This window comes from Oncorhynchus kisutch, linkage group LG5 (assembly GCF_002021735.2).
Source record: "Oncorhynchus kisutch isolate 150728-3 linkage group LG5, Okis_V2, whole genome shotgun sequence".
Classification (NCBI taxonomy): Eukaryota; Metazoa; Chordata; class Actinopteri; order Salmoniformes; family Salmonidae; genus Oncorhynchus; species Oncorhynchus kisutch.
Genome location: NC_034178.2, coordinates 55,173,914 through 55,200,973, shown reverse-complemented (window position 1 = coordinate 55,200,973; position 27,060 = coordinate 55,173,914). Strand labels below are relative to the sequence as shown.

The 27,060-nt window shown below is 42.3% G+C and overlaps 2 protein-coding genes across 4 annotated transcripts in view; one reads left to right on the top strand and one right to left on the bottom strand.

The window, feature by feature from the left end:
• On the bottom strand, positions 1 to 12,641 carry LOC109891606 (prostacyclin synthase-like). Its single transcript, XM_020484135.2, has 10 exons — positions 12,543 to 12,641; positions 10,212 to 10,335; positions 9,781 to 9,956; positions 8,633 to 8,779; positions 8,281 to 8,408; positions 7,622 to 7,830; positions 5,292 to 5,457; positions 4,629 to 4,810; positions 2,248 to 2,399; positions 1 to 875 (listed from the first exon to the last, which is right to left on the bottom strand). Exons 1-10 carry the CDS (start codon positions 12,611 to 12,613, stop codon positions 725 to 727), a joined length of 1,506 nt encoding a protein of 501 aa, XP_020339724.1. The 5' UTR covers positions 12,614 to 12,641; the 3' UTR covers positions 1 to 724.
• Positions 12,642 to 24,034: 11,393 nt separating this feature from the next.
• The window catches only part of LOC109891285 (SLIT-ROBO Rho GTPase-activating protein 3), a 72,136-nt gene continuing 69,110 nt past the window's right edge, over positions 24,035 to 27,060 (top strand). The window contains exon 1 of one of the 3 annotated variants that reach the window (XM_020483709.2): positions 24,035 to 24,561. In XM_020483709.2, coding sequence (XP_020339298.1) covers positions 24,495 to 24,561 — 67 coding nt within the window. In that variant the 5' untranslated portion in view covers positions 24,035 to 24,494. The remainder of the gene's footprint in view (positions 24,562 to 27,060) is intronic. The other 2 variants (XM_020483707.2, XM_020483708.2) reach the window with 2 other exon arrangements.

Sequence of the window (27,060 nt, the reverse complement as noted above, 5' to 3'; positions counted from 1 at the left end):
AGTCAGAATATGAATGTCATCTGTTACAAGCAAGATCACTTCATGGACCTTGTTTCTTAGGCTACATATGTTAATATGGGCTATTTTTAGCAATTTTCTGGGTCGCTTGATTGTTTGTAATGCTTTATTGAAAAGCTTATCAGAAGTAGACTTACTCATGTTATTTACATTGTAGCTGATGGTGCAGGGTGAGCTGCACAAATCAAATCAAATCAAATCAAAGTGGTCTTCCTTCTAGGGGACACCGCCTCAGTGATAACAGTGTAACTGGTTCATAGGCACATGATTACTGCATGCAACAGCTATAGGATAAACAGAAGTATTCGGTGCAATTAGGGGTACATCAATTAAATTACTTACATTGTGTCTGCCAATGCCCCTAGGATCATGTACATTTGATGCTGCATTATGACGACTCATTGTCACAACGGTAGGAAAAGTCATTGTTTCAACACAGCCTTGAAATGCGTGGACAGAGTCCATGAGCCAAAATGATTTGGATGGTTTCCGTCATTCCTGTGGAGTATCTTCTGTTTCCAGAAGGTGTCAAAGTTATCAATATAAGTGACTCCAGCAGAGCTACAGTAGTCTTTTATCCAGATGTGTAATGCCAGCAGTCTGCTGAATCTTTTACACCCGCGGCCCTGGACCTGAAATGATTGACCGTTTTTTGGAGTCTTTTAAATCTAAAATCAGGATGGTGCGTGGGGTCAGGGGTCATGACCTAGTGCAGAGTCTTGAGTCTGTAGTGGACCTCCAGGTCTCCGTCAGGCTGGAGCATCCCGAAACCATATCGACTTGGGTTGACTGGAGGAACGGTGGCAGTCGGGTCACACAACTCCAGGTCCAGCCGGGAGAGGACCATGAACGCAAACCTGACAGTCACAGAGAGGGGAGAGGAGCATGAGTTGAGAAAAAAAATCAGACCTGAATGTATCTTTGAGTACACAGTTGTAGATATAATGTAATCTGAATGCAGTCTGCCATGTAATACAATATTTGCATATCTCACATATGGTAAAGCCTAGAGATTGCGACCCCATACTGTATGTCTACAGCTGTTCTACCACCTGCCTCTTAATCTCACTGTGGATTAGTAGGATTTGACCTTTAAACTACTAATATCTTCCATGGAAAGGCACACACATCAGCAGTTTGTGATCGTTTTCGAGGACCCCAATACGACTGCACATCGATACAGCATAAACTATAGCACTCAAAGCCATCAATGGCCATTTCAATAAATTACGACAAATTTAAACTCTATAGAGATACAGGTGTAGGAACTTAATTTGAGTCAGTTTGCTACAGGAAAATAATCCTACAGCAACAGGACAACAATTATTATGTTGATTATAATTAATGGACATATTTGTATGGATTGATCATTTGTTTCTCAAGGGAGAAACAAGTCTGAAATTGCAAAGTGGAAATGACAAACTTCAGAATCCTTTTTAAACCTCAAAAACACTACAAGTAAAAAAAAACTGCATTGCTGGAAAATTTTCCTGCAACAGAGTGATCAAATTAAGATCCTACATCTGTATTGCACGTTCGTCGTATACATAATGAGCTGACCAAGGCGCAGCGTGAGTAGAGTTCCACATATTTATTAAAGTGAACCCTCAAAAAGCAAAACACTAAACGAACATTAAATTCATAGCGCACATAACACTAAAACAAAACAATATCCCACAAACGCAGGTGGGGAAAGGATTACACTAAGTATGATCCCCAATTAGAGGCAATGATCATCAGCTGTCTCCAATTGGGAACCATACTCACACCAACATAGAAATTGTAGACTTAGAACACCCCCTAGTCACGCTCTGACCTATTGCACTATAGAGAACCCCAAAGACTCTCTATGGTCAAGGCGTGACACTGTACCAAACATTTGACAGCTAAGCAGACAGAATGATTCATATAAATCAAGAACTGATCCTGAGAAGTGGATTTGCTTAGTTGTTTTATACAGCACTACACACTACAGATACATAGCCTAAGGTAGCGATCTTGATGTGGTTGTAAATGCCTCATTAATCATTAATACCTTACTAATGAACTCATTCATTAGGGAAACATCCATCCCCAAAAATGTTATGCAATAGCATAACAAACGTGGAGTGGTTTGGATGTACTAAGCTTAGTGTGAGGTAGCCTGCCTCCAGATCTGATTGTGCTGTCTTGCCAACTCCTATGGTCATTGTCAATAACAACAGGTGGAGAATGTCATATTAAACTCACTGTTTGATGCCACTGACTGCAAAGTGTCTCCCAACACACATGTTCTTGTCTGCACCCCATGGCATGGTGTAATATTTCAGTCTCTCCCCATCCTTATAGAACTTCTTCTTCTCTGTCCCGTCTGCGTTTAGGAAGCGGTCATATTGAAATGTCTGTAAAGCAGAGAAGAAGAAAAGACAAGTTAATTTGATGAGGACACAGAGGTGCTACAGAACAGTGCTGTGATGACACAGAGGTGCTACAGGACAGTGCTGTGATGACACAGAGGTGCTACAGAACAGTGCTGTGATGACACAGAGGTGCTACAGGACAGTGCTGTGATGACACAGAGGTGCTACAGAACAGTGCTGTGATGACACAGAGGTGCTACAGAACAGTGCTGTGATGACACAGAGGTGCTACAGAACAGTGCTGTGATGACACAGATGTGCTACAGGACAGTGCTGTGATGACACAGAGGTGCTACAGAACAGTGAGTGGTGGTAGAGTGATGCTGCATCATCATCACCCCACAAGTACACACACACACACACACACTCATATACACACGCACTCACATGCGCACGTACGCACAGACACACACTGTATAGACACGCTCAGCTGGCTACTGCCATCACACTAGGGAATAATTCAAAGGTATTTTGAAATGAAGGAATCTCGGATCCACCTAGTAGTCAATAGACCAGAATAACTAAGTAATGTGGAGGTTAAGGTTAAAGACACTGTCACGCAGTCATTGTATTATGTCATGACGTTGGCCTCTTTGGGTATAGCAACCCCATCCCCCTCTCCCTGCCTCCCCCTTGCCTCCTTCAACTAGGCTGTGGTCAGAGGTCGTAAATTCCTGAGAGGATCTCCTCATGGACACATAGTAGAGAGAGGGTACACTTTCATAGAGGACAAAGGAAATCCTTCCACCTCACAGAACTTGAGGTACGAACAAATTTCATGTTCCGGAGAAAGTATAAAAGATCGGTGAAGAATCCAGCTGCGAACTGGTCCGTTTGTCACAACTTGGGAAAGCTCATGGGAGATGGTGTGGCTACATTACCATAACGCTGTTTATATAATAGCCTCAGATATGAGGTTTACATCTAATTGTTGTATACGATGAATGAGTGAGTATGATACTGTTTGTATAATTGTGTAATATGATTTTAGACTGTTTAATGAAGAAAAATACAATTCACTTTTGATTTGAACTAAATCAGAGGACCGCCCCTGAGCCCAGTTAGGGTCAGGCCTCCTGGGACAGCCCCTTTTCTGCCATTCCGAATAAAACCCAACTTTGAGAAATTATCAGCAGACCAAGCTTACCTCAATTACGAGATGGCTAAAGGTTGCAGACCATGTTTTTCTCCATTAGGAGGACAAAGGTTGTAAACCATTGCTGAATCTTTTAACCATACCACGTGGTTAAACTCTTAGATTATCGATACAGACAGAATAAGAACAAGTCTTTGATACTAATTACTAGTCTGCAGCTAGGAATTCGGTATCATTGAACGCAAAGAACGACAACCGCTGAAACACCTATTCTATAACGAATGTCACTTTGAACTATCCCCTCTAACCAAGACAGAGAGAGAGAAGGAGGGGAGACGGACAATTCTACGAAAGACACAAACTTTTCACCAGCGATCAAGACGACACACTGAGCGTAAATATATTGATTGATTGCAATTGTTCCTGAATGAGTGAGCATTCATGTGTAAAGGATTAGCATTTCAATTGTTATAATTATCACTCTGTAGTGACTTCTTAGTCGACCCCCGCTTCCCCTTTTGTCTAACAAGCCGCCATGCCGGTTTAGCCCACTAGGGCAAATTCTCATTTCATTACATTTACCTTGTTTGTTTGTTTGTTTGTTTATGCATTTCTGTGAATTACTTAGTTAGTAATAAATAAATTATTTAAGACAATTGATCTATGGATGACTCATAGTGAAGACTGGGTTCGTGCAGATAACCAACTATTTACGACGTTTGGAATGAGACTAACATGAGGTAAAGTAAATGATTAATTAATTCGAAGACTAATTGATCAGATAAAATATCTGAAAAGTTATTTTAGGAAATTATAACTTTATAATCTGAATATTTTTCCTTGGTGCCCCGACTTCCTAGTTAATTAGTTACGTGATTAATCAGTTGATCGCGTAGTAACTAATTACAGAGAATCTTTGATAAAAACTATCAGTCTTCAGTTAATGATAGTAAAGACACGACATTTAGATTCATTGTATTAACAGGTGGTGGATTAGACTGAATAGTAATGTCAAATACATCTGTATACTGGTATGCTTCCAGTGCTTAGAATATTATGACATTATTTCAACACCAACTGGGTGTTTGTCAGGTAACCGTATTGTGCTGTATTACCTGTGGGTCGTGGTGTATCTGAGGGTCCATCTGCGGGCTGAGGAAGGGGAACAGACACACCCTGTCCCCCTGTCTGAGGTGGTACTCCTGTCCACTGGCCAGATGAAGGGTCGTGTTCTGGATCACCTCTCTGTTGATGAGGGCAGCAGCAGTCAGACGCAGGGTCTCGCTCAGAACACTGTCTTTGATTGGAGAAAGGTATCATACACATGATGAGAGAGGGTTGGGAGTGTGTGGGAGTGAAGGAGCTCATAATCATTACCGTTGGCCCAGATTGGTTTATAATGTATAGTCAACTCCAGTGGTAGACAATGACCATAGGAGTTAGCTATAGCACAAACAGACCTGGCACCAGGCTACATAATCATAACACTAGAGGTATTTCCTTCTGGAAAGCTGTGGATACATAAGAAGAGGATAATATCACATCATAACTTCATTAAACCACTGTTAAAAACATTATATTTATCCATCTTTACTTATTCAGCTCTCTGAATCTCTTTCATTTTTTCACTGGTTATCGGGGGGAAGCTCAGTTCAGAGCTTCAGTTCAATATTTTACAGCATGTCTTTGGCTGGCTGGCAGAGCTAGGCAGAGAGCCCTGAGAGCTCTGAGGTGGAAGAGACAGCGAGTGAATAATAGAGGTTGCCTGGGGCTCTTACCAAAAACAGGTGTGCTGTGGTGCTCCAGTGTGTCCAGAAGGTGGTGCTGTAGGGAGCCGTCCTCCTGCAGAGCCAGGCCTCTGAGCTCCTCCTTCACTGCTCTCATGGCCTCAGGGTTGGTGAGCAGGAAGCCCAGCAGCCAGAAGGCAGCAGGCCCAGCGTTACCCTGGAATAAATCACAACACAGACTCAGTCAGTTCAGAAACAGGAGGTGTATTACAGAGCAGAACTTTAAGGTTAGACAAATCCAACACAGCACTTACTCTGAGCCCATCAAAGACAGTGAACCCATTACCAAGCATGATGTTGCAGTTATACTGCAAGGTTAGACAAAGCAGACAAATCAGAGTACATATACTGTACTCGTTGAACACACTGCCAGAAGTCTCAAGGAGAAAATGGAAGTGTGTTTGGAGAAATCTATACACGGATGTTCTCTTTCCCCCCCTTTTCTCTGTCTTTTATTCTCTCTTTTAGTCCTTGCTTACATCATGGTACTGCGGCCTTTAGAGCTGTCAGGTCTGTGTTGACCGGGTGGTCAAAGTCTACAGAGGGCTGAGAAGTCTGTCTGAACAGTCAGATGATAATTGCTGTCGGTTCAGGGAGCCTCTCTCTTCACCATTTCCTCTCACAGGTCAGGTCTTCACTGATCCAATAACAGCCAGGGCTAATGCAAGGCAAAGACGAGGTCCAGTGGCTCTCTGAGTCCCATCACAGATCCCATATGATGAACACTAGGCTCCACAAACTGGAAAGCTTCATCTCAGTTTACTTAGAACAGTAGGAGTCTTACAGTATAAATAGTCAATGAATATGCCGCATGTTTTTACTGGCATTTTAGTGTTTCCTGCAAATCAAGAATAATTTAAGATTCAAAAACTTGGAATTCCAATTGAAAATTCACTGGTGTACACAGTAAGACACTTTGTTTCCTCCTCAACTCTTCTGAGTGTGTATTTGTGTACTGGTGTAGTTGTGTTGACAGCAGGGGAGCAGTCGAGTGTGTGATGGACTGAATATGACACTAGCTCAGAGATTCACTGGGCTGTGGAACTGCCTCCACCCAATCCCCAACAACACATACAGAGCCATAAACATAAAGCTCTCATAACTATGTTGCAATACATTTTTATATTTTGTATCAACATGAGAGCATGTTGGGTGTAAAGCATGTGACGAAGCATCTGCGATGGAAGAGACTGAAATTCAGTCAGTATTGTATTTTACACTGAGGAAGCCTACCTCTTCTCTGTGTGACTGGTCATGACAGAAACTACAACACACTACCTTCTCCTCACCCACAGTTCTAATATGTTTCAGTGGTTCTCCTCTTCCTGGCACTGTCTAACTGTGACTGGGCCAGATTCCCAGCAGGACAAACATCAATAAGCAGGATACACTGATGCTAAGAGACAAGCTGCCCTCTCCTATCCCAGCCTGGCAAGGGATTCAAGGTCCCCAGAGACAGAGGTACCATCTTGGCTAAGGACCCTCTAGCACTCCCCTGGTCTGAGTAGGCCAACTAGGGCTCCAGTGCTCCAGGCAGAGAGGGAACAGAGCATCAAAAGTGCCAAAGGGAGCAGAGAGGGCCTGGTACAAATGGCACCTGTGTGTCTTTGTTGCTCTGAAACTTATGGTGAGACAAGTGCCAGACAGACAGACAGACAGCACACTAGCTCTCCCATCTGGCCACACAGTGCAACAACAGCTCATTCATCACAACTTGTTGGGACTGGTTTGAGGAAGGAAGCCACAAGGAACCTGTTATTAAACCACCTCTGGAGCTCATGAATATAGAGTTGGAGACAACTTCATTGCTGTGATCTATATTGGCTTTTGACATCAACATTTACAGATGATACTTCTAAATTGTCCTTAAATTTGCACACTAGGCCTAATTTCTTGATCTGATTTTGAGAACATATTCTGATGCCTCAGATGTATTCTGACACATTTGTCCATTTCTGTTTGAAATTAGACAGGTTGGTTTGGGTGTCCTGCCAACTCTTCTTTTTTCCACAGAGTGCTATGATCTGTGCTGTTCTGGAATGTGTGGACCCATTGTCTAAGACAACACATAACTCCAAACAGGTGCCATGGAAACACATGAATGGAAACCTTTTTCACATTCATTACTTCTCACATAATGGCATCATGAGTCAACTGTGATGACATGGACGTTATGAGTCATTGGGAGAGAAAAATCCTGTGAACTCATTCATGCCAGGGCCACTAGTAGCAAAGAAGGCACAGGAAGAGAAGGTGTATTTGGTCATCGGGGTGTGGCAGAACATTGTGTGAAAGGATTAGTCTGTTCTGTCTTTTGTCACCTGGGTGGCCCAGAGCTGAAGCAGCATGGCTCGTCTCTGCATCTCTGTGTCCACTCCTTCCCTCTGTAGATGCCTGAGGTAACTCTGCTGCCAGGAGCTGCTGTCTGACCCATGATCTATGCTCTCTGACCCCTTTCCTCTGCACAGCCAGGCTGGGGACAGCAGCTCCCACAGTCGCTCCTGGGACAGGCTTGCTGTCCTCTTCTCCTCTATCGACATAGAGAGAGAGACACAGGTTAGAGAGGCCAGATCACACACAGAGAGACAGGCAGACAGATAAACAGGCAGACAGAGAAACAGATGAACAGAGATATGTACACAGAGAGACAGGCAGGCAGAGAGATGTAAACAGAGACAGGTACACAGAGAGACAGGCAGACAGAGAGACAGGTAAACAGAGACAGGTGCACAGAGACAAAGGTAAACAGACAGGTACACAAAAATACAGACAGGCAGAGAGACAGGCAAACAGAGACAGGTACACAGAGATGACAGGCAGACAGAGAGACAGGAAAACAGAGACAGCTACATAGAAAGACAGGCAGACAGAGAGACAGGTACAGAGAAACAACTGGTGTTTATGAATAGATAAATACGGTATACATATGAGTAATGTATGACTACATATTGTACATTAGATTAAGCTCTATATTATGTACCTTGCTTAAGGGTTGAACGAGCCAGTTTTGTGAGAAGACCATCGAACTTGCGGAACTCTTTGTAGACAGCAGCGAGTTCAGTGACGTTGTTGCTTTTCTCTGTACCAAAGAGTGTGAGATACCCAGCCCTATAAGGACAGAAATAAGTGTAACTCTTGTGTAAGAGTAGGTATTAACTCTTGTGTGTTAGAATTATGCAATTTGGTCCAGGCATGATACTCTAATTTGACCCTAAATTAACCCCCAGGCCAGTGACCCTGAAACATTTCTGATGTTACCTGAAGAGCAGCATGACTATTAACACATGTACAGTAGCTGGCCAGCACAGACATCATTTAGTTCTGTTTTTTACCTGAAGAGCAGGCTGTAACAGAGGCTGAAAAGTCCATCCTGCCTCCACTCTGCTGGGCTACAGCTCCTCTCCTCTTCCCTTAGCAGGGTCTGGAGGTGGAGGTGCATGCTGCTGCTCAGTCTGGCCAGGCTGGGGCCCTGGAAGTGCCTGGACAGGGATATGATGGAGAGGACAGATTATTGCTACAACATGTTAACACAGATGGAATTAGATGAATGTGCATGCAGTCTTCTGGTGGAGATGAATTTCTTATTAGTTAGAATATAAGAAAATAGAAAATAAACTATTGTCCTTGACAGGGAACTGTACATTACGGTGTGAGGTCAGGTGTGAGGTCATGTGTGTGTGGATATGTGTGAGATCAGGTGTGAGGTCAGGTGTGTTTGGATAGGTGTGAGATCAGGTGTGAGGTCATGTGTGTTTGGATAGGTGTGAGATCAGGTGTGAGGTCAGGTGTGAGGTCAGGTGTGTGTGGATAGGTGTGAGATCAGGTGTGAGGTCAGGTGTGTTTGGATAGGTGTGAGTTCAGGTGTGAGGTCAGGTGTGAGGTCAGGTGTGTTTGGATAGGTGTGAGATCAGGTGTGAGGTCAGGTGTGTTTGGATAGGTGTGAGATCAGGTGTGAGGTCAGGTGTGTTTGGATAGGTGTGAGATCAGGTGTGAGGTCAGGTGTGTTTGGATAGGTGTGAGATCAGGTGTGAGGTCATGTGTGTGTGGATAGGTGTGAGTTCAGGTGTGAGGTCATGTGTGTGTGGATAGGTGTGAGGTCAGGTGTGAGGTCATGTGTGTGTGGATAGGTGTGAGGTCAGGTGTGAGGTCAGGTGTGTTTGGATAGGTGTGAGATCAGGTGTGAGGTCAGGTGTGTTTGGATAGGTGTGAGATCAGGTGTGAGGTCAGGTGTGTTTGGATAGGTGTGAGATCAGGTGTGAGGTCAGGTGTGTTTGGATAGGTGTGAGATCAGGTGTGAGGTCATGTGTGTGTGGATAGGTGTGAGTTCAGGTGTGAGGTCATGTGTGTGTGGATAGGTGTGAGTTCAGGTGTGAGGTCATGTGTGTGTGGATAGGTGTGAGTTCAGGTGTGAGGTCATGTGTGTGTGGATAGGTGTGAGTTCAGGTGTGAGGTCATGTGCATACAGGTCTAGAACACCTACTGTTCCATCCAGGCCCTCTCTGTGTCTGGGTTGTGATTGGGTAGTCTCAGGTTGAAGATCCTCTGCTTCAGGACCTGGGCATAGCGACTGAAGTCCAGAGAGGCTGTGTCATCGAGGACTGCGTCATAGGAGTTAGGGTCCAGCAGTACGGTGATGTAATGACCACAAACACGCACCTGGATGACATTATTTCAAACGTTAAAGTCATGGCATTGTCTATGCACGACTGTCAGAGTCACATTACACATTACAATAGTATTGTTTGTGAAAGCAAAAGCATGCCATAAAGATGAAAGAAGCGTTTGAAAGTCAAATAACTTCTACAGGTTCACAGCAACCCTTTCTATGTCACTAACAAAGACATAAAGAAAGTGTTAAAGATTGACAAGGTACACAGGTACCTGGTCACAAAAATGTATAGAGAATCTTACCGTAAAAATGTCACCATGTTTTTGTTTCATCCGTGTTAGGAACTTTGCAGCATCTTTTCCAAACTCCAGGGCATGACCCAGCCATGGAATAAAGCCTTTGACTAATGGTGGCTCATTTTTCTTTCTGGGAGAAACAGACATACAGTTGCCAACCAAGATTAACACTTCACCTCCCACACAAAACCAACTGGTTTCAGAGCTACAGTTAGGGAGATGCCCTAAAGTAGTTGAATGTGTGGGCTCTCTGTTCTTGTCTATTAATATCCTGTATCATGTCATGTTTTATGTTTTGTGTGGTCTCCAGGAAGAGTAGCTGCTGCATTATAGAGATCCTAATAAATACCCAAAAAATGACTAACAATAGTACTGCAGTGTAGACATATGACATAGGGTTAACAATGGGTTTTGACTAACCATATAATCATGGTCTAAGCTTCATGTTCAAGAATGGTGTATCATCAGTGAGACATTTATAACCCTGACATTCTTTTCATTAATTGATTTCTGTGTAGAAAGTCAATCTCTTTGTTTATTTATTTTTATTTAACTAGACAAGTCAGTTAAGAACAAATTCTTATTTTCAATGATGGCCTAGGAACAGTGGGTTGACTGCCTGTTCAGGGGCAGAACGACAGAGTTGTACCTTGTCAGCTCGGGGATTTGAACTTGCAACCTGCCGGTTACTAGTCCAACGCTCTAACCACTAGGCTACTCTGCCGCCCCTTAACTGAGGAACTGTAACTGAGGAAGTAAGACATTTGTGATGGTTTTCACAGCCATGTTCAATATTAGGAAGAGAACACGTTTACAATATAACTTAAATATACAGTTGAAGTCGGAAGTTGACATACACTTAGGTTGGAGTCATTAAAACTAGTTTTTCAACCACTCCACAAATTTCTTGTTAACAAACTATCGTTTTGTCAAGTCGGCTAGGACATCTACTTTGTGCATGACACAAGTCACTTTTCCAACAATTGTTATCAGACAGATTATTTCACTTACAATTCACTGTATCACAATTCCAGTGGGTCAGAAGTTTACATACACTAAGTTGACTGTGCCTGCAAACAGCTTGGGAAATTTCAGAAAATTATGTCATGGTTTGATCCTTGGGAGCAATTTCCAAACGCCTGAAGGTACCACGTTCATCTGTACAAACAATAGTACGCAGCCGTCATACCTCTCAGGAAGGAGACACGTTCTGTCTCCTAGACATGAACGTACTTTGGTGCAAATAGAGCAAATCAATCCCATAACAACAGCAAAGGACCTTATGAAGATGCTGGAGGAAACAGGTACAAAATTATCTATGTCCACAGTAAAACGAGTCCAATATTGACATAAACTGAAAGGCCGCTCAGCAAGGAAGAAGCCCCTGCTCCAAAACCACCATAAAAAAGCCAGACTACTGTTTGTAACTATCCATGGGGACGAAGATTGTACAGTTTGGAGAAATGTCTTTTGGTCTGATGAAACAAAAATAAAACTGTTTGTCCATAATGACCATCGTTATGTTTGGAGGAAGAAGGGGGAGGCTTGCAAGCCGAAGAACACCATCCCAAATGTGAAGCACAGGGTTGGCAGCATCATGTTGTGGTGGTGTTTTGATGCAGGAGGGACTGGTGCACTTCACAAAATAGATGGCATCATGAGGGAGGGAAATTATGTGGATATATTGAAGCAACATCTCAAGACATCAGTCAGGAAGTTAAATGAGTCTTCCAAATGTACAATGAGTCTTCCAAATGTACAATGTCCCCAAGCATACTTCCAAAGTTGTGGCAAAATGGCTTAAGGACAACAAAGTCAAGGTATTGGAGTGGCCATCACAAAGCCCTGACCTCTGAAACTGAAAAAGCGTGTGCGAGCAACGAGGCCTACAAACCTGACTCAGTTACACCAGCTCTGTCAGGAGGAATGGGCCACAATTCACCCAACTTATTGTAAGAAGCTTGTGGAAGGCTACCCGAAACGTTTGCCCCAATTTATAGGCAATGCTACCAAATACTAATTGAGTGTATGTAAACTTCTGACCCACTGGGAATGTGATGAAAGAAATAAAAGCTGAAATAAACCATTCTCTCTACTATTATTCTGACATTTCACATTCTTAAAATAAAGTGGTGATCCTAACTGACCTAAGACAGGGAATTTTTACTTGGATTAGATGTCAGGAATAGTGAAAAACTGAGTTTAAATGTATTTGGCTAAGGTGTATGTAAACGTCCGACTTCAACTGTATCAAGTTACACTGACAAATTACACCTAAATTATTTACAATGTTTTGTTTTGCAATCCAAATGTTCAAGAAATATGAAGAACAATTACCTTGTGCGGGAAGAGTAAAGCATGATGAGAGCGAGCAGACCACTGACCATTAAAAGTATAGTCCATAACATTTTCCCTGTTAAAAAAGAGATTGACAGTGTTATGTGTTCCTCTGGAGATGTGGGCTTTATAGTCAAGTGGCAGCCCTACAGTAGAACAGAGGCGTGGGGTGGAGGTGGGCGGGGTTGGTGACAGGTGTGTGTCATCTTAGTTTCTCTCTGTCAGTGGAGCTCTACCAACATGTTGTCTGCATGACAACAAGGGAACTGAAATGAAAATCCTCCATAAGTATTTCTCAAGAATGATTCATACATATATATAAGAGGGCTTTGGTCATTCTCTGCAGATGTTCCTAACAGAAAAATGAATTGTCTTAAACATCTCCTTACTGTTGTGTGTGAAAAAAAGGTCATACTTTATGTTCTAAAATCCCATTTAGTCCTATAATTATAATTGGTACTTGGCAGTTGCTCCTGAACAGAGAAGTACCTAATCTGAATCATCTCTCCTCTGTTGACTTATCCTGTCTCTCTCAACCATCAGAGTAAGAACATTCCATTACAATGAGATAACCTATATAAAGGGACTCCTCCTCTTCTACTTCTAGAGCTCTTGTAAAGACATGCCTCTCTCTAATCTGCTGTCTACTTTTTCACAAACATCATGTTCAGCAACACATCTTTGCAGCAAGGATTCACACTGCCTTGAGAATGGTTGTGAATATTGTGTGACAGTTTGGCAAATGACAGTTTATTTTTCCACACATGCTTGTTGATTAAGCTGACATTGAACCCACACAAAGCAGAACTTGTGCTGTTTCGAGTATGCAATAATGAGGAGAAACACAGGAATCTCACCACTGAATTTTCATTTAAAAATGGTTGAAAGTTCAAATGGGAATACAATATCAGATATTTTGCTTATTTATTCAACATATTGAAGTGTTATCCCCGTGCTTCCTAATAGCAGAACCAAATGAACTTGATTGCAGATGAGAATACATTAAAAGTACATGGTGCAAGTGTTCCAAAACATTTGAGATTATGTGCAGATCATCACAGCATTTCTGAAGATGTCCACAGACCTACGTTGTCCTATGCATGCTATCTTGAACATGCATGCTTTATATGATTGCATAAGAAGACATATAAAGTTATTGTTACCTCAACATGTGGCTATGGATGTGTTACTAATTTTAATGTTGAATGTTAATGTTAATGTTGAATATCCGTTTGTAGCAAACTGGTTCTAACTAAGATCCTATGTATGTATACTCCGAGTCGATACATCACATGAAGGATTTCCCTTTGACCATGTCCACAAATTGGGGAAAACAACTTCATTGTAGATGTTTTGTTATACAGAAAGAAAAAAAACACAAGGAAAAGCTGCTGTTGTTCCTCTGTGGAGAAAAGGTACAACAAAAAATACACTCCTCAGTAAAAGGCACATGACAGCCAGCTTGGAGTTTGCCAAAAGACACCTAAAGACTCTCAGACCATGAGAAACAAGATGCTCTGGTCTGATGAAACCAAGATTATTCTGAATGCCAAGAGTCACACCTGGAGGAAACCTGGCACCATCCCTACCGCGAAGCATGGTGATGGCAGCTTCATGCTGTGGGGATGTTTGTCAGCTGCAGGGACTGGGAGACAAAGATGAGCGGAGCAAAGAACAGAGATCCTTGATTAAAACCTGCTCCAGAGCTCTCAGTACCTCAGACTGGGGTGAAGGTACCCCTTCCAACAGGACAACAACCCTAAGCACAGCTAAGACATCACAGAAATGGCTTCGGGATGAGTCTGGCCCAGCCAGAGCCCAGACTTGAACCCGATCGAACATCTCTGGAGAGACCTGAAAATAGCTTTGCAGCAACGCTCCCCATCGCTACCTTGTCTCATAACATTTCGTATTATTCTGTATGTAAATCTAAGACATTCCATTTAGTATCATATGTTACGTTTGGTATGGTTACATAAGGCAAAATCAAAAGTAGGGTGGTTGGTCGGGTGGATGATTGGGTTTGCAACTTTTCAACTACTTACTACTTTTGATCTATTTTGCAACTACTTAGCATGTTAGCTAACCCTTCCTCTAACCCTAACCCTAACCTTAACCTTAACCCTAACCTAACTCCTAAACTTAACCCTAACCCTAACCCCTACCATAGCTAAAGTTAGCAAGCTAGCTAACGTTAGCACCTAGCTAGAATTCGTAACATATCATACCTTTGAAAATTTGTAACATACAGTATGTTTTGCAAATTCGTAACATATAGGACATTTGCAAACTTGCAATATATAACACGATTTGCTAATTCATAACATATAGTACATTTTGCAAATTCGGAACATATAATACAAATTGTAATTCTTAACATATCATATGAAATGGGTGATGGATATTCACAAATTAATATACCAATACGAAACGTAACATATCATACTAAATGGAGTGTCTTGGATTTACATCACAGAATAATATCAAATGCTCTGGTGCCAGGTTGTTGAACAGGGTATGGTAGTAGGTGCCAGGCGTACCAGTTTGTGTAATGAACTGCTACGCTGCTGGGTTTTTCACGCTCAGCAGTTTCCTGTGTATCAAGAATGGTCCACCACCCAAAGGACATCCATTCAACTTGACACAACTGTGGGAAGCATGGGGAGTCAACATGGGCCAGAGTCCCTGTGGAACGCTTTTGTCACCTTGTAGAGGCCATGCCCAGATGAATTTAGGCTGTTCTGAGGGCAAAATGGAGGGGTTCAACTCATTTTTGGTATACTCAGTATATACCTGCAGTAATAGTGGAATTATAGTTTTTCACAGTATTACTTAACCGCCAGTGTTGTGATTGACTGTAATATTTGCCTATTGATTGGACCAAAACGGAAAGTGAAAGGCTCAAGTGCTAATTTAGTCTTTTACTTTCGGGTTTAGGTCCACCAGCTTCAAACAGCTATAAAAACAATATATTTTTTAGATGGTACAATGAATCCCTACACTATTCACTATTCTTGTTTTCTCACATAAACTGAAATTGAGTGAACAGTGTTGAATTTTATCAACCAGGAAATGACAAAGGGATTTCCACTAGATAACACAGCCAAAATGTCAAAACAGCTTTCCCATTTTGACAACAGATGTTGCTCCAGCGGGAGAAATCAATAGGTGAAAATCACAGCCAATCACAACACAGGCAGGGAAGTAATACTGTGAAAAACTATTGTTCCACTATTAGTGACAGATATGTCATTATCCACTCCAATTTGCATACAGCCCAAACAGATCCACATATGATTCAATCTCTATTGCACTCCACAGTGCCCATTCACACATGGACAAAAGGAACACCTATGTGAGAATGCTATTCATTGACTACAGCCCACGTTCAACACCATAGTGCCCTCAAAGCCCATCACTAAGCTAAGGACCCTGGGACTAAACACCTCCCTCTGTAACTGGATCCTGGATTTCCTGACGGGCCGCCTTCAGGTGGTAAGGGTAGGTAACAACACATAAGCCACGCTCATTTTAAACACGGGGGCCCCTCAGGGGTGCATGCTCAGTCCCCTCCTGTTCTCCCTGTTCACTCATAACTGCGCGGCCAGGCACGACTCCAACACCATCATTGACACAAAAGTGATCACCGACAATGATGAGGCAGGCTATAGGGAGGAAGTCAGAGACATGACCGTGTGGTGCAAGGACAACAACCTCTCTCTCAACATGATCAAGACAAAGGAGATGATTGTGGACTACAGGAAAAGGAGGGCCGAGCACGCCCCCATTCTCATCGACAGGGCTGTAGTTGAGCAGGTTGAGAGCTTCAAGTTCCTTGGCGTCCACATCCACATCAAAGTAACAGTCATGAAGACTGCTGCTCTTTAATTATATGTTATTCTTATCTCTAACTTTTTTTAGGTATTTTCTTAAAATTGCGTTGTTGGTTAAGGGCTTGTAAGTAAACATTTCACTGTAAGGTCAACACCTGTTGTATTCGGTGCATGTGACAAATACAATTTGATTTGGATTTGACATGTCCAGGCTGTCACGCCCTAATCTGTTTCACCTGTCTTTGTGCTTGTCTCCACCCCCCGCCAGGTGTTGCCCATTTTCCCTATCATCCCCTGTGTATTTATACCTGTGTTCTCTGTCTGTTTGTTGCCAGTTCGTCTTGTTCGTTCAAGCTTACCAGCATTTTTCCTGTCAGCGCCCATCGTTTCCCAGCCTCTCTTTCATAGTCCTCCTGGTTCTTGACCTTTGCATGTCCTGACCCTGTACCCGCCTGTCCTGTACCTTTGCTCCACCTCTGGATAACTGAACTCTGCCTAACCCTGAGTCCGCCTGCCGCCCTGTACCTTTACCTTACCCTGGATCTTCGACCCCTGCCTGCTGTGACCTGTCTTGCCTGTCCCTGTTGCTACAATAAACATTGTTACTTCGACAGTCTGCTTGAAAATAAAGGAGAGCCGCACACTCTAGAGTCTGCATCTGGGTCTTACCTTGATTCCTGATACAGGCTGTATCACAGCCCAGCGTCGTACGGGTTTGGCCGGGGTAGGCCGTCATTGTAAATAAGAATTGGTTCTTAACTGACTTGCCTAGTAAAATAAAACATTTACACATTTTAAAAAAAGTATTATGGAAATTTTCTGAAATTACAGTTCGAAAATAAAATAAATATCCTACTTGTAGCACATTTAATGTTGCTTAGTGTGAACACTCAGGAGCAGGCGATGTTGACAATGACTCTTTAGACATGTTGAGCTTTTCTTTAATGTTATTTTGAATTGACTAAAACAAGCAGACAACAAGAGAATTGTGAATTGTTTTTTTTCTATGAGCCAATGGGGTAACCTAGGTAACCAAAGCTTGTTTTCCCCACAGGCGGGTAGGACCGTAACATTCTATCTAACACTGATTGGGACTATAGAGGGGCTGGAATATGTGAAAACCCACATTATTTATATAGATTATGTGAAATCATATTTAGATCACTGTCTCCTTGGCTCTGTTTACTGCTGAGTGTTCTGTGGTGTGGACTATCATGTGTACTGGTACTGCTCAGTATGCTGTGTGTATTTGTCATGGTAGAAGTTTCCACTTTAAGCATATTCTGTCAGTGTATGCTTTTCCCAGCAGAGGGCAGCTTGATGCTAGTTGACCATGTAGAAGCAGCACAGTGAAATGCCATGCTTTGTAAACCCACTTCAATAACCTGCCAAAATAAATATCAGGAAATCAACTACATACACTGATAAAAACACATGTGTATGATAAAGACTGTGTCCAGAGAAGTAGGGGACTCATACATAGCCTAAACCTATAGGATGCCAGGAGCTTATAATGTGATAATAGATTATAAAATAGCCATTCCCACAAGACAACACCACATTCCGTTGTGCTTTGGAGCAATGACAGCGAATGCTGACGTTACACAAAATCCACTAGTATTATCAAATGTAATATTTGTCTAACTTATTATGGACCATCTTCAAACAGTCGAGTCATGAAACATTAATACAGAAGGGAGTTTAAAATGTAATCCAGTTGATTTAAGTATTTTATCCCAAAACTACTGAGGCATATTATTATTATTATTATGTTTACTTTGCTACCTGACAACTTTACGGTTTTACTTTTTAATTACCGTTTATATTTGAGGTTTTTCCCTCAACTTTTTTTTCATTCAATTTTTTCACTCCGGATGCTTTATCTGGACATGGTTCGTCAGGACCTCCAACAGCCGACGCTAAGAAGTAACATTAACATGATGCCTTCTAATTGGAGTTGCTGTACTCATAATACACAGGAGAACAATCGCCTTACGGCGAGGATAGCTGTGCTACAAGCCCAGCTTCAGACACAATCGTTAGCCAAGGGTAATTTCAGTGTAGGAAAGAATGAAACAGCGTCTGTGACACCAGTAAGTACAGATAGTAACGTTAGTATAAATGCCATCGCACGGTCCCCGCAGCCGGACAACTTTCTCATGGCTTCTGGAGGGAAATGCTGTAGGAATGCTCAACCGGTGTTGCTCATTCAGCCGACAGAAACTTTCAACCGGTTTTCCCCATTAAGCAACGAGTTGGAGTCAGAGGCCGAGCCTTCTCTTGTCTCTACTCCTCCCGTTACGGGATCTGAGACGCCGAAGCTTCCCACCATTAGCTCTGACAAATTGAAAACTCTAGTCATTGGCGACTCCATTACCCACAGTATTAGACTTAAAACAAATCATCCAGCTATCATACATTGTTTACCAGGGGGCAGGGCTACCGACGTTAAGGCTAATCTGAAGATGATGCTGGCTAAAGCTAAAACTGGCGAGTGTAGAGAGTATAGAGATATTGTTATCCAAGTTTGCACCAATGATGTTAGGATGAAACAGTCAGAGATCACCAAGAGAAACATAGCTTCAGCGTGTAAATCAGCTAGAAAGATGTGTCGGCATCGAGTAATTGTCTCTTGCCCCCTCCCAGTTAGGGGGAGTGATGAGCTCTACAGCAGAGTCTCACAACTCAATCGCTGGTTGAAAACTGTTTTCTGCCCCTCCTAAAAGATAGAATTTGTAGATATTTGGCCCTCTTTCTGGGACTCACCCACAAACAGTACCAAGCCTGACCTGCTGAGGAGTGACGGACTCCATCCTAGCTGGAGGGGTGCTCTCATCTTATCTACCAACATAGACAGGGCTCTAACTCCTCTAACTCCACAATGAAATAGGGTGCAGGCCAGGCAGCAGGCTGTTAGCCAGCGTGCCAGCTTAGTGGAGTCTGCCACTAGCACAGTCAGTGTAGTCAGCTCAGCTATCCCCATTGAGACCGTTTCTGTGCCTCGACCTAGGTTGGGCAAAACTAAACATGGCGGTGTTCGCCTTAGCAATCTCACTAGGATAAAGACCTCCTCCATTCCTGTCATTACTGAAAGAGATCATGATATCTCACATCTCAAAATAGGGCTACTTAATGTTAGATCCCTTACTTCAAAGGCAATTATAGTCAATGAACTAATCAATGGTCATAATCTTGATGTGATTGGCCTGACTGAAACATGGCTTAAGCCTGATGAATTTACTGTGTTAAATGAGGCCTCACCTCCTGGCTACACTAGTGACCATATCCCCCGTGCATCCCGCAAAGGCGGAGGTGTTGCTAACATTTACAATAGCAAATTTCAATTTACAAAAAAAAAAATGACATTTTCGTCTTTTGAGCTTCTAGTCATGAAATCTATGTAGCCTACTCAATCACTTTTTATAGCTACTGTTTACAGGCCTCCTGGGCCTTATACAGCGTTCCTCATTGAGTTCCCTGAATTCCTATCGGACCTTGTAGTCATAGCAGATAATATTCTAATCTTTGGTGACTTTAATATTCACATGGAAAAGTCCACAGACCCACTCCAAAAGGCTTTCGGAGCCATCGTCGACTCAGTGGGTTTTGTCCAACATGTCTCTGGACCTACTCACTGTCACAGTCATACTCTGGACCTAGTTTTGTCCCATGGAATAAATGTTGTGGATCTTCAAATCAAATCAAATGTATTTATATAGCCCTTCGTACATCAGCTGATATCTCAAAGTGCTGTACAGAAACCCAGCCTAAAACCCCAAACAGCAAGCAATGCAGGTGTAGAAGTACAGTGGCTAGGAAAAACTCCCTAGAAAGGCCAAAACCTAGGAAGAAACCTAGAGAGGAACCAGGCTATGTGGTGTGGCCAGTCCTCTTCTGGCTGTGCCGGGTGGAGATTATAACAGAACATGGCCAAGATGTTCAAATGTTCATAAATGACCAACATGGTCAAATAATAATTATCACAGGCAGAACAGTTGAGACTGGAGCAGCAGCACGGCCAGGTGGACTGGGGACAGCAAGGAGTCATCATGTCAGGTAGTCCTGAGGCATGGTCCTAGGGCTCAGGTCCTCCGAGAGAGAGAAAGAAAGAGAGAAAGAGAGAATTAGAGAGAGCATACTTAAATTCACACAGGACACCAGGACAGGCTGTGTTTCTGTACAGCACTTTGAGATGTCAGCTGATGTACGAAGGGCTATATAAATACATTTGATTTGATTTTGATTTGACTTTGCCAAGAGGCCCTGTGGAGATTCCGAAAGAATATTGTAAGTGAAGAAGAATACTACTGTCACTCAAGAGGGTTCTGTGCAGTCATGGAAGTGGTGGACTCATAAGAGCAGAAAATGTGTCTGTGCCTGAAATGAACCGTTGCTGCTTAATGTAGTGTGTTTCATATAATGTGCATTGTGCACAAAGTATTCAACTCTGAGCACAGCAAGTGGAGGTTACTAACACCCACTGTCGTAAAATGTATACACCCAGAACAATGATAGGCAATCTGCTGTTTAGAACTCTTTTCATTTCAATGTGTCCTAAGCCTAATATGTCCTACTAGGAAATCCAAGTAATAAGTTATCACCAAAGTTATAGACTACAATCTCAATAATACAGCGACTAGATCAGGATCTAATCAGTGCTATAAAGTCACTGTAAATGTGACAGATTCCACCCCATACTGAGGAGACATATTACAGTAAAGTGTCTTGAAGAAACCCTTGTCATCCTTTTTCAACCTAAAGTGACCTGTATTAATTATCTGGCAGTTAACATTGTTTCAGCAGTCTAACCTATCAGTGTTCCCATCCCAGGGGTCAGTTCAGGGTCAGTCATTAAAAGCCTGGGTGTCTCTCCTCCACTAGTGGCTCATCTCACGGGTCAAATGTCATTTTACCAGATCCTGGCTGTATCTAAAACTTACAGTTGTTCAGTAAATAAATTCCTCAAATCTTATCCGAGAGCAGCCAAGGTTCCTCCTCCAATGAGCTTTGAGAGGGAGGCAAGGAATTGAGGGATGAAGCACCACCACACTCAAATAAAATAAAATAAAATCTTATTTGTCACATACACATGGTTAGCAGATGTTAATGCGAGTGTAGCGAAATGCTTGGTCTCGAGCTTGATGACGAGTTTGGAGGGTACTATGGTGTTAAATGCTGAGCTGTAGTCGATGAACAGCATTCTCACATAGGTATTCCTCTTGTCCAGATGGGTTAGGGCAGTGTGCAGTGTGGTTGCGATTGCGTCGTCTGTGGACCTATTGGGGCGGTAAGCAAATTGGAGTGGGTCTAGGGTGTCAGGTAGGGTGGAGGTGATATGGTCCTTGACTAGTCTCTCAAAGCACTTCATGATGACGGAAGTGAATGGGATCTGAACTGCTCCCAACTGGTCAGTCAAAAAGGTAAAATGGATAGAGGTCAGTTCCCATTGGCAAGGGAACCACTGTATTAATGAGACCATTGAGAGATATATGAGTGAGGTATTACTCAAAGGATATGCTCTTACCAGGATAAATACCAGCAGGAGAGTAAATTATGTGAATTAAAGTGGCATGACTGAAAATAGAATTGGGTAAACGTAACGCAAATGCTCCAGTGCCTCGCTCGCTTTCTGACTTATTATTGTGCATTGTGCTTAAATATGTATTATTAAAAACCCTGGGAGTGAGAGAGGATATTATATATAATGTGTTAGTCTTCAGATGCTCACTACAGTAGAGGTTGACCAGCATGGCTCCCAAAGAGGCTAATGTATTAATGAATTATGCAGAATGCGACCCAAATAGCACCCTACTCCCAATGTAGTGCATTACTTTTGACCAGAGCCCTATAGGTCCTGGTCAAAGGAAGTCCACTAAATAGGGAATAGGGTGCCATTTGGAATGCAGTGGAATGGGAAATGGACAATGGAGCCTTGTTGGGCCTCAAGAACAGTCATTGTTTTCCAGGATCCTTCACTGCAATACCTTGGGGCTCTGAGTTGAGTTAGGAGAGATTGGATTTGGGAAAGAGAAGCTTCTCATTCAAGAGTCACAGAAATTGCTTATTGGCTATGTTAAAGTCCAGTTGTTGGCTGCCACAGGTCAATATCCTGTTCCAAGTGTCTGAAAGAATGCTCTTCTACAAAAATACCACTCTGGAACCATGTGCTCTATTCATGATTTCAAATGCAGTGCCACTGCCAACATACCATTCTGATTTTGATCCGGTCTTTTACTGTGATTTTTGACCTGTTTTTGAATACTGTCTTTTTAATGCCCTTCATTGCGTGACTGCTTATTTTGGATGATGTTACAACTAATATTCCTAACAGGAGTCATAGCCTTACTTGGAATCAGATATGACATACAGTAATAGAATTTTAGTAAACTCTTCATATCATTCGTAGATACCATGAAACCTTCAGGCAATACAAATCTGTTGAACATGTCTTTTGACATTTGACCCTGTGCACACGGTTTTGAGAATCAGCAGTACTCAAAAACAGAACGCCTCATGACACAGAATGGTAACAGTTCAAAGTCATCTTCTTCCACTGACTTAGTGGTAAGTTTAATCTTCAAACTGTCTTTGAAATGAAGGCTATGTGAGTCATGCAGAGTTATTGCTGAGTAATATTTTCCACTGGAGAAACATGAAAACCTATTATCTTTCATCATTCAGACTGTCACGTTTCTTCAAAATCGAACCCAGAAGCAGACCAGGACAAGGAGAGTAGGAAGAAGGTGAGTATTTATTTACAAGTGAATGTGAGTGGGTAGATACATCCAGGTGGCGTAGCGGGCAGCGGTGGTGAGTTGATGGGAGTAAATAGGTGGATCAAATGGGGAAGCGGAATCCTCCGATGACCAGGCGGGAATGGGGTAAATGATCCGGGTGAGTCACTGAAGACAGAACAAACGGAGGTAAGTTGAAGGCAAGCAAGACGTACAAAACAACAAAACAAATTCTATCCAACTTGAGGCTGATACTATGGCACAACATACTGTTCATGGCTAACAATCCGGCAGGGAATGGATGTCAGGTCAGAGCTTTTGAAGGGGAGAGGTGATGATCAGGACAGGTGTGCAGATTACTGATGGGATACAGGTGCGGGTGAACATCGATCTCCCAACAAGCTAATCTGCCCGGCAACCAGACAGGGTGCGTTCCAGGACACCGGAAACACACTCCAGGACAGAAACACAGGCAAACACAGACTCAGGAAGCGGGGTTCGTGACACAGACAGCTGTGTCAAAACATAGCATTCAGTGTCATTGACTATTTTTTACAACTGTCAACATTGTTGTTAAACACATCAGCCATGTTGAGGTTAGTGATATTATTAGGCCTACATCAGATAACAAAAAAGCTCTCGTCTGTTATGAGGGACATATTCAGAGGTCTGAATTGTGGTCTATAAAGCAGCCTTTCCAGGTCACCAGTGTCTGTGTGCTAATGATGATGTGCCTCTTTCAATCTCATCCTTTTGAAATCTGTCAATTTGTATCAGCAACACTGCTAAATATCTTTGTCAGATTCATGTGCATAACCACTGTAATGTAATTACCCTCTCTGCATGTGTGTGTATGTGAGGGAGTGTGTCTGCATGCATGTGTACGTGAGGGAGTGTGTATGTGTGAGTGAGAGACTGAGAGTGTGTGAGAGGAGGCGAGTGTGGGAGGAGTCTGAGATGACTTTTAGCATCCAACTCTTCCTGGCTTGCTGCAGCAGACCGAGAACTTGCAGGAAAAAGGGCGGCTGGAAGACGCATTGAAAATCGCACGATGCAGCACTTGCGCATACACCCTGCTTCAAGGCAGTGGTTATATTGAAACATATCATATATTGAACATGCTGTAAATGCAGATTATTTTTAATTTTTTACAGACATTCTAAAATGCTATGTTGACGACAGAGGGGAGTTATCCTTATTTGTTTTGCAGTTCAAAGTCGCATTGATCGCCTTGCAACCTCAAGTGCAATTTGGGACACTGAAGTTCTTTGAAACGCATGAAGCCCATCCTGCTTTATGCATCTGCGGAAGAGATTTGTAGGCTACGTTGTGGTGTCTTATTAAGGCGAAGTCTACAGGCTTCCATGATTAATTCCTAAAGAATCATGTCATCCCACAAGAGAGTCAAGAAGGACAAGGAGATTATTGGGGATTACGAGACTCAAGTGAAAGGTTGGTACATAGAGATCCCATCAAATTACACATGTCTGGGTTGGTATTTGCTTGTGTTTTGACGTTCAGGTTAGACTAATGTATTAGCCTAAATGTATCTGGAGGGAGCAGCAGTAGCCAAGAGTAGAATTGCATAACTTGGAATTCGGGAGGGAACGACATTGATGGCATCAACAACATGTTGTATTTACTCCACCATAAATATAAGCATTTTTTTTTACGCGCAATTGGCTGTTTTCTGTTGTCGTGTGAATTCCCATGGTCAAGAGGTCCCTGAAGCCAGATAAACATATATTTTCATCAGATAATAACTCCTATTCAACACCATTTCAGCAAAAGCTCTACATAATGCACCTTACATATTTGCTAGGTGAGTCGGTCTAGTCTGCCCTACCAAACAAGAGACAACTGCATTTGGTCAAAAATGAGTTATTTACTTTTTTTAACATTAAATACATGCATTATCTTGTGGACAAATATCCGGCCTCCATTGTGTTGTGTATTGGAGAAAATTGGGGGTCATGTTTGCAGTAACTGCAAAAAGTTCAGGTGAAACCAGGGGAAAAGGCAGTAACTGCCATCACACACGTCAGTTACTTACTGCCTTTTACCTTGGCTTCACTGAGCTTTGTGCTGCTGTGTCTACGGTTGACCTTGGTATTATTTATTGTTCTTCGTTGATACAAGTATAAAACTATATGACAAGGACAGCTACATACAAATCAATATATTAACACAAGTTTGTGTTAAAAACAATCGTCATGGAAACGTATTCCAGTGGGTGTACCAAGCAAGAAGGCAGTAACTGCCGTCTAGGGACAAATGTCATGTTAGATAGAGGTCAGGGTCAATATGAATAAAAAATAACAACAGACAACCACATCTCAAATGTTCTGCCTACAATTCAGTTGGCTGGACAATAAAAAAACGAGCAGTTACTGCTCTTTTGCTTGGTAGGGCAGTAGTGCATGGACACTTTCCCACGGAATAGTGAAAATGCATAACACCACATTATGCAGTAATAACATGGTCCACAATATGTAGGGAACTTTATTGTTAATTTGTCCTTAACAAGGGAGAGAGATAGAAAGTGTGTTTGTGTGGACCGTTTTCCCTTCATTTATAGAATGTAATAGATTACTTTACTTTCAGAGCCGAGGTCATAATTACACCAGCTGGTCTGTTGTAGTAGCCTAGTGTCTCAGAGACTAAAGGTCATGACCTCTGACCTGATCACAGCCTTCTCTGACCTATACAGTGGATCATCATCTTAATGACCTGGTGAATCCCAAAGTAGCCCCTCGCCACTACCAACTCATTCTGAATGCCCTCCGTGCCACGTGTTGGTGACAACTCCTAGGGGTGACTTAATAACCTCGTATGAACCATCCTGATCACGCATGCTTACATTCTGTTTGCTACACAGATAGCAGAATGTAAGCTCGTGAGATCAGGGTGGTTCTATGGGGCTATCAATAGAGTGGCGAGGGTATTAATTAATAAATCCATCAACTTCGGGACACACTTGTGATGCAATTTATGTTCCACATTTAAATAATAAGGAAATTCTAATGAACAAATCCCCCTTGCCATTTAACAAGAACTAAACCTCGGTAACAGTTAAACATTGGAGGTATTTCAATTGTTTTATGTATCAAGCCTCGAAATCAGGCACAAACAAACATACCTGTAGGGTGTCCAATCCAAAACGCATATTTTGAACAATGGGTAAAATAACATGTTAATTGTGTAGATAATCCTTTCAGAAAAACAATGGTCCAAACCTCATGTCTCTATCATAATCTGTTCAATTACCCATGTAGGATGTTTTACCCATGTAGGAAGTTTTACCCATGTAGGATGTTTTACCCATGTAGGATGGCCAAAATTCAGGTGACTAAATCAATGGCCAGAGAAAAAAGTGGTCAAAACTAAAGAACATTGCAGAGCATTGTGTCAGCTAGGCTGGATGCTTTGTGAGAATGAAGGCTACCTAACAGGCTCACTTTCCTGTTGAATTCGTCATCTTTCTTCTCAAATCCGCAGGATTTTAAACAATGTAGAGGTAAAATAGAAATTTATTTTAAGACATGACATGTAGTATTTTCACATTTTAGTATACGCTTTTCAAATTAATGTTACATTTCTGTTCTTTTTATAGGATTTCTCACAAAAACAAGTGTATCTCTGTGAAATGTCAACAGGGCATGGAGCATACTACAAGCATTTTATTTTCAAAGCCTTTTACATTTATTTCAGCTCATGTTATGCCAATTTAGCTTTTTGCGACCAGCAGAAACAACTTTGAAGACGACCACCACAACATGTAAATTCCTCATGTCGCTGCGAGAAAGCTGCATAATCATATGTTTCCCCGCACTTTGGGCAGACTGGGTGGACACCATAGCACATGTAATACTGTATAATTTGACACACCTCTCAATTCTTTAGTATGAAATTGCGCAAACTCCAAACATATTGCTGTATGTGTTGGGATAG

What these genes read in the sequence shown, in the direction of transcription:
- LOC109891606 (XM_020484135.2), bottom strand. Translation starts at nt 12,613, where the DNA reads ATGTTATGGACTATACTTTTAATGGTCAGTGGTCTGCTCGCTCTCATC. An exon ending in CTTTACTCTTCCCGCACAAG is followed by an intron (nt 10,336 to 12,542) that starts GTAATTGTTCTT and finishes TGTTTCTCCCAG; the next exon opens with AAAGAAAAATGAGCCACCAT. An exon ending in AGATACACCACGACCCACAG is followed by an intron (nt 2,400 to 4,628) that starts GTAATACAGCAC and finishes TCTGCTTTACAG; the next exon opens with ACATTTCAATATGACCGCTT.